Source organism: Austrofundulus limnaeus, unplaced genomic scaffold, assembly GCF_001266775.1.
Source record: "Austrofundulus limnaeus strain Quisiro unplaced genomic scaffold, Austrofundulus_limnaeus-1.0 Scaffold15, whole genome shotgun sequence".
NCBI classification, from domain to species: Eukaryota; Metazoa; Chordata; class Actinopteri; order Cyprinodontiformes; family Rivulidae; genus Austrofundulus; species Austrofundulus limnaeus.
The window spans coordinates 220,814-228,943 of record NW_013952417.1 but is presented as its reverse complement, the minus strand read 5'-3'; the positions used below and the strand labels follow the sequence as shown (position 1 = coordinate 228,943).

Genomic DNA, 8,130 nt, shown 5'->3' with positions numbered 1-8,130 from the left:
ATCTGAGGGGCAGGTGTCTAAAAGACATTTAACCATGAAATATTTAAGATGTTTATAAAATGTTCAGCTTTTAAACATTTGTACTTACAATGTAGAATTTCTTTCATTTTATTTATCTTGATGTTTAAGTTCAAATTTCAAGTCATAGAATCACTTTAAAATTACTTTTCAGTAAGTTATATGTCTACAATTCTGGCTCAAATATAGAACTTTATTTTGCTGGATTGTTAACAAATTATTTGAGTTAATATTGCCTTAATGGACAATGATTTTTAAAAAAGTGAACCATTAAAACGTCAATGTTAAATGTGATATGTTTTCAAATATGGGTGCACCTTAGGGCTGCACAATATATCAAAAATTTATCGTTATCGCAGTAATAGACTGTGCAATATACATATCGCAACAACTGCATAAACTGCAATAAATGGTTGACTCAAAAGTTTGCATCGATGCATTTTGTCATTCAGATGAAAGCTTGAAGTATTTCACCAGTCGAATGAAGCACTTTATGTATTTGGTCAACTGGATGGATCTCTTCATATTTAAAAAGAAAATTCAGGCTGGAATGGAAATTATTAGTTTTTTTAGGTTGTTTTCTTGGCTTTGAACGCAAAGCAGAAAGACATCAACACTACATGCTTATGTATTTGTTCATTTATCGCAAATCATATCATCATCGCGATATTTAGCACTGTTATCGCACATCGCAGGTTTTCCTAATATTGTGCAGCCCTAGTGCACCTGACTTTTGTACTGGTGCACCGAAGGAAAAATGTTAGGTGCACCGGTGCGACCAGTGCAAAAAGTTAGTCTAGAGCCCTGTGGGGTCTGACTTCCTGCCAGCATTGGGAACCAGACTCTCATTGTTTGTTTATGTAGTGAATGGTCAAAGCAATAGACCCCTAATCCCATACTCATGAAGTACCCACCTTAAGCTACCACGGGGAAAACAGTCAAATGCCTTTTTTGTACAGTGGAGTTGATGCTGTTAGGCGGAGGAAGGAATACTTTAAGGACCGGTACAATGCCATTGGTACAGTATTCATTGTTTGGGATGGTCGGTCTATAATCTGAGCTGAAGGTATTTAAAAAAGCAGCAGGGTCTCAGAGGTGGATGAGACCCGTCCTGAGTTCCTCAAGACTCTGGATGTTGCTGGTCTGTATTGGTTGGGGGCCGCACCTGTTTCTCACTGAGTTATAAACATTCTGATGTGTTCTTTTTATGTTTGCTTCACCATTATGGGAATATGTTAACATCCTTAGAGAAGAGAGCAGTTTTTAGATTGGAGAAATGAGTTGTTCTGCTTTCCCTCTAGAGCAACAAGTTCCTGCTTGATTGCACTTTTTATTTCTGATTCAACAAACTGCTTTTGTACCCTCCTGCTCAAGTTTGATCTTTTTCTTCGTTACAGAATAATGTTGTTTTTCATTCTCAAATGTGAAACAATACTGTTTCTCTCAGATGTTTCGTAGTATTTTACGGTTTTTAACTTTTGAAATGTTGACCTGGTTTCTCACTTGCAGACAGTCCTGAGGATGACCTGAGTGACAGTGACACAGAGGACCAGGTGGAGATGAAGCTAGATGACTGGCTTGTCTTCCAGCTGGAAAAACAGGTGTGGAAATATTCAACGCCCAACTTTTAAATTTTATACGTTTTTATTGAAGAATTTACCAACTTTTTTTGACCATCACTGTAAATCTTCTGTGTTTCATGATTTGTAGGTGTGTTTAAATTACACCGGTGTTTAATTAAACTGTCTTAATGATGTTTTCTATTTCATGTTGGCTCTCTTGTTGTCAGGCTGCAGGACTGGTGTCAGAGCTGAGACAGAAGTGGCAAAATTTGTTCATAAAAAGGATCCGTTGTCCCTCCAAACCCTGGTCTCAACAGGATGAGGCCATCATCCAGACCTTAGTGTCTGTATGTGATCTTTTTGTCTTTTGTTTGTAGCGTTCTGTTTGGATAGATTTACTTTGATTAATGGCTAAAGTTCAACCTGGGTTCAAACAGGCACTAGGAGCAGAGGAGCAAGAAGCTGGCCTGCAGCAGCCCATGGGGATTGGTCAGCGGCCCAGGCCCATGTCTTCAGAGGACGGACCGAGGAGCTCCACGAGGAACTTCAAGACCAGTCCCCACCTTCCCACCAACACTGCAAATGACAAGTATGTTCCAATCATTTTCACTTCAAATTAAACATCACTTGGACTCTTTAGCTCCTGTCCAGGTTTTTTTTTTTTTTTCAAACTTTATTCATTTCTTTAAAAATAATAAAATAAATGTATATACAAAAAAAATACAAATCACAAATAAAATGAAAGGTGGCAGAAAGAAGAAAAAATCTTATAGTATCTGCGCCTTTTTCTTCCCAAAATTAAACTTTTAAACAATAATAATCTACAAACAAGAAAAACTAAACAAAAGCATCCTCAAATCCTTAATGAACAACATTTTGTATGAATACATATTAAATTGTTTCATGTTTCTTTAACAAAGTGACTTTTATCATTCTCTTAAACATAAACATTGATCTGGCATTTTTGACATCACGCTCCAGATTGTTCCACAGTCTTATTCCTTATATCGAAGTACACCACTCCCTCAAACTATTTCAAAATCCAGGTTTCACAAACATCTCTACCCCCTTCAGATCATAACAACTTTCTCTCTTAACAAAATTTAATTGGTTTATTAAAGGTAATATTTTACAGGTTATGCATAAGACTCACAAATGTATATTACCTTTAATATACTCACAAATGTATATTAAACGTAATATACATTTGTGAGTCTTATGCATAACCTGTAAAATATTATAATCAACCAACTCATAGAACTTCAATATTTTCATCAGGTTTACATCATTTCTTTCAACAACAGTTTCAGTTTTTAGGGTCTATAACAAGTGTTTACAGCTGAACTGAACATTGGAGAGTTTAAATTAACTGCTAATTCTAACATTTGCTTACATTTCAGTGACACCTCTTCTTTATTTTACGTTCCCACAGGTCTTGTCGAGCGTCCTCTGACCAGCTAAAAAGAAGCAAAGATGAAGCAGCCGTTGCCTCGAGTCAGCTCTCTGACAAGTCTCCTTGCTCCAGTAGCTCCTCCTGCTTGGTGACTCTGCAGCCCCCTGACTCCCACAGTCCCTCCTCATTAGGAAAGGTATTCACTTTGGGCCAAGTATTGTTTATTTAACACCATCACACATTCAGACTCAAACACATCTCATTCTTTACCTTACATGAAGTGGGCTCAGCATTTTATTTGACCATAGTAGAATTGACATGCAGTAAATAATATGTGAATGAAGACATTTAACAGTTGTTGCCATATTTGCATGACTAGTTTTACTAGCTCAGACTTACAGTAATTGTACATGCTAACTAAGCTAAATAAGTATAAAAATCTGTTTCAAAAGTTACATTTTTTTATAGACTGAGTAAATAATGTACTATTGTTTCAAGAAGAATCTATATTGACTCAGATAAAGCTAACTAACAATGACAACACAAAGCACAAAGTTACTAAATCATCTAAAAGTAAACATCTCAACAGATTGTCCAATGCTATCAATAAACTCAGCCTCAGACTCTACAGCAGGGATGTCAAACTCATTTTCACCGAGGGCCACATGAGTTATGGTGGCCCTCGAAGGGCCACTTGTAATGAACTTTGATGTTTCATGTTTAACTTTGACTAAACAGAGTTTTAACACATCCTATTTTAAACACTGATAAGAACTAAGTGTACGACTGACTAAATCTGTAATAAATACAGAAATATTATTAAAAGTAAAACAAAAAAAGTTTTACTCACTCATGAGTTTCTAGTGAGTAGCTGCATTATGGCAGATTTAGTTTATGTTTGATGGTGACTTTAAAGCAGCTTATTTTCAGACATTAATACTGTGCTATCCAACTAAACTGCTCTGTTACTTCAAGCCAACAGCTCAGGGACAGGAATTATTTTAATTTATTTTTATTTCATTTATTTTTATTAAATTAATTTTGTTGCATTTAACCATAAATTTAAAGTTTACCATTGATATAAGAAACAATTTTCATATAAAGTTTAAAAAAATGTTTCTTTTTTTCGGTGGGGTGGGGGGGGTCCCCCCTGGCGGGCCACACGGGAGTCACCTGCGGGCCACATTTGGCCCGCGGGCCTTGTGTTTGACACATGTGCTCTACAGGCCTCAATTAGTAAATTATAAGTATAATTCCATGACAGTACAGATTAAGGTTTACTAAGATCAGACGTGTTACATTATTTACTGACATGTCACTTTAGTTAACACCTCATCGAATCATACAATAACAAGAAGTGGAAGTGTGGGGAGTTTTAATAGTTTGGTTTAATTGTCCTCTTGTTCCCTGCAGGCCCTAAAGTCTGTTTCCCTGCAGCCTGCTCTTTCTTCTGTCCGATACTTTGTTATGAAGAGCAGCAACATCAGAAACATAGAGATTTCTCAGGAGAAAGGGATTTGGTCTACGACACCCCTCAATGAGAGCAAACTCTCCAAGGCCTACCTGGAAAGTAGCCTCATCGTCCTCGTTTTCTCTGTTCAGGGGTCTGGACACTTCCAGGTAACCATGTCTCAGATAATCCTTCATGGACATTTCCTGTTTGTTTTCTGTTTTAATCATTCTTACAGCACCTGAACAGGTCAGCATTATGCCTGAATGAGCAATCTGTTGTGTTTCTGTGATGCTTTTATGCCTTTTTCAACATGGTAAAAGTCTTAATTGTAGCACCAAATAAGCAGACGCATACTGTGTGTTTTTGTCACTGAATTCAGTAATTGGGACTGATTTATCCAGATTCCAAATTAGCTTGTCAAATTCAAAAATAGTATGTGATAAAAATGGACATGTTGCAAATAACAGGTGCAAATGTGGTGTCTAGTGGAGAGGTAATTTCTCACATTTTCCCTCTCTGAACGAGTTCAAAAAAACACAATCACATTAATTAGGAATATTGCCAGTGTGTAATTATTGTAAGATAATTAAAAATATATAAACAGAACCACAGCTGAGATGGACTTTATATTTACTTTTTTAAAGCTGCTAAGCTGTTTTGTTTATATGAAAATGAAATATTATTTTATTACGGTCACACTGCCAGAACAGAGTGGATAACTGTGTCTGAATCGCTGCGCAGCCAGTTTGTGTGTGACCAACCTGTTTGTCCACCATGTGGAGGCAGAGCTTATAAGGCTGAGTTCACCTGAAGGAGAGACGAAACGTTTCATTAAAGAACAACCAGTCCAGAGGACCTACTTATTGGGCCTCATGCAAGAACACGTTCGTATTCTTATCCTAAATTTCTCTTACTTTTGTTCTTACGAAGGGTTCGTACGAACATGTCACGTCAGATTCAACAAACTCTTCTATCTTCAGGAAAAGTGTGTAAATAAGCTGCGTAAATTCCACTTGTTCGTATCCAGCTGCTCGTGCACGCCAGAGGAGATTAGCATAATTACRACCCCAAAAACACCATATAAGGCTTTGTTTCCTACCTCAGATATCAGGAAGTGTCCATTCATGAAAATGACAGCGAAAATTAAAAAGAAGAACTTTACGAGTTCAGAGATTGAAGTCCGTCTGTCAGAGATCCAGAAAKGAAAATCTGTCATTTTTAGCAGGTCAGCTGTGGAATAAAAAGAGCTGCTAAAAGTATAAACAWCTGTGTTAAATCATTTTCATTTATTCAGAAGCCACACCGTTGCGCACCGTACACCTCCCCCCCTCCCCCTGCGTGCTGCGCGGTCACAGGTGGTCTCAGATGCGGGTTTGAAATAAGCATTTTAAAATGTTTTCAAAATAAGTCTGGCACTTTGGAGAAAATCCAGGACTTGATCATGTATCCCCTCTGGCCTGGGAACGTCTCAGAGTCCCCTAGAACGAGCTGGAAGGTGTCGCTGGGGAGAGCGGGGTCTCCTGCTGCCCCCCGCACCTGATGGGGGATAAGCCGGCCGGACGGACAATTTATATTGTTAGTTTAAATTATTACATTTAAAATTATAACTCTAATTCAAGCAGAATAGCCTATTGTCATCATAATTATGGAGTGTGATTTATTTTCAACTCAAAATATCTTCAAACTAACGAAATATAAAGATATTAGTGAAGAAAACCCATCTGGATAACAGCAGACTGACTGCTCGTAAAATATACGACAGGTCTGGACCACTCGTGAATTTTGTTCGTATCTGAAAAAAYTCWTAGAATACGAAAACATTGGTGAATGCCACAAATTCTCCTAAATCACTCGTACGCACAACTTAAGAACAAATTTGTGCGTACGAACGGTTCTTGCATGAGGCCCAGTGTTTCTTTTTGGTTTCTCTGGATAACTGAGATACATCAGGACATTTTGGAGACAAAATTTCCTCTCCTTGAGAGAGGAATTGAAAGGATTGAGAAGATTAGGAATGAGATCATCAGAGGTACAGCACGGGTTGACTGACTGTGAGATAAAGACAGAGGCAGACTGAGAAGGTTTGGACATGTGCAGCAGAGGGACTGTCAGTATTTTGGTAGAAGGATGTTAGAAATGCAGCAGGACAACAAAGAAAGACCAAGGAGGAGATGAATGGATGCAGTTAGAGGACATGTTGGAGTGAGATGGAGGAGGATGACTCACTGTGGCAACATGAGACAAGGGAACAGTCGAAAGGAGAAGGAATTAGAAAAGATCTTACAGTAATAATTCAGCCCAAAGCCATTAATCATGTGTGTGTTGTGTTGTTCTCAGGGCTACGCTCGTATGACATCAGCTGTGAGCCAGGAGAGCTGTCAGGACTGGGGCTTCATGGGGCTCGGAGGAGTTTTCAGTGTCGAGTGGATCCATAAAGAGAGTCTTCCCTTCCACTGCACCCAACACATCCTCAACCCGTGGAACGACAGTAAGAGGGTGCAGATCAGCCGGGATGGACAGGTGAATCCACTCGTTACATTTTACATCCAACAGGTGTGAGTGGACAAACTGGAGTCTATGACAAACGATTCACAGCAACAAAATGTACACGCTGATGTTTCATGGTCTTCATTGTCAGTTCATAGTGGGATTCACTTCACAGCTCACTAAATCTGAATTTGTTCCTTTTGTAAATCCAAATCAAGATTGATTTGGATTTTTTTCATTATAAATGTTTTTGTGTGATGCAGGAGCTGGAGCCGCAGGCAGGCAGCCAGCTGGTGTTTCTGTGGGAGAGAAACTACGGGAAACAGCGACATTAAAGTTGGACTCTTCATGCATCGCTTAGGTGCTGTTCTGTATTACGTTGTGCTGACTAAAAACTGCACCAAAGACAGCACCGTAAAAAAAATGTTATTTTCTTTCAAACGGGGGCTATAGATTCATGTTTTAGTTCTGTCATGTCAACAGTTCTCTGCACCAGGTGAGATGATGCAGTTCCAGCTCAGTTATGTTATACCTCTGAACTTTGTTTTTAACTTGTTCACTTTGTAAGTTCTCATTCAGGTTTTGTACATTTATCTAAATAAGGGTACTTTTTTTCTATAAATGGTGTTTTATGAATAAAAACCTGACTCTTACATTTTAACATGGTTTCAAGTAAAAATTATCTTACAGCAGCTATAAAATTTGGGATGCAGCGTGTCACTAGCAAAACATTTTCTGTTCATAGTGACTGCTGAAATGCTGTTCAGTCGTTCTTTCAATTAATTTTCTGCTTTAATAAAGTGAAATTTAAAAGCTTTTGTTACTGCCCTGGATTTTTTCAGACTGTTGCTTTTGCTGCAGTTTTCAGACATTTCTAGCATTGTCCTCCAAGTGTCTTGAACAGACAGTTTCTTTCAGTTTGGGTTGTCACAGTGGGATTGAGATTAAATAATTTTAAATCAGTCACTTCAGTTGAATGTATCACCATTTCACTCTAAAATCCTCCCAGAGCTTTATACAAGATAACAAATTCAATCCAATCATTTATAAAAACAGTCCACATTGTTTGAATGTCTCCCTAAATACGCCCACTTTTAACCATAAATGGTTCTTCCAAAGCACGTCATGAAAAAAAAACTGCTGAATTAAGACTTGCAGATGATTAATCATGGTGACGAATGAGAAGAAGAAAAAAGGAAATGAATGTTCCAGATATA

The 8,130-nt window shown here is 38.0% G+C and overlaps 1 protein-coding gene across 1 annotated transcript in view; it reads left to right on the top strand.

Annotated features, from left to right (window-relative positions):
• ythdc2 (YTH domain containing 2) overlaps positions 1–7,731 on the top strand; it is a 47,640-nt gene extending 39,909 nt beyond the window's left edge. Inside the window, exons 26-32 of the mRNA XM_014002769.1 lie at positions 1,528–1,619; positions 1,808–1,927; positions 2,018–2,169; positions 3,013–3,169; positions 4,387–4,593; positions 6,764–6,946; positions 7,177–7,731. Coding sequence (XP_013858223.1) covers positions 1,528–1,619; positions 1,808–1,927; positions 2,018–2,169; positions 3,013–3,169; positions 4,387–4,593; positions 6,764–6,946; positions 7,177–7,248 — 983 coding nt within the window. The 3' untranslated portion in view covers positions 7,249–7,731. The remainder of the gene's footprint in view (positions 1–1,527; positions 1,620–1,807; positions 1,928–2,017; positions 2,170–3,012; positions 3,170–4,386; positions 4,594–6,763; positions 6,947–7,176) is intronic.
• The last annotated feature ends 399 nt before the right edge of the window (positions 7,732–8,130 follow it).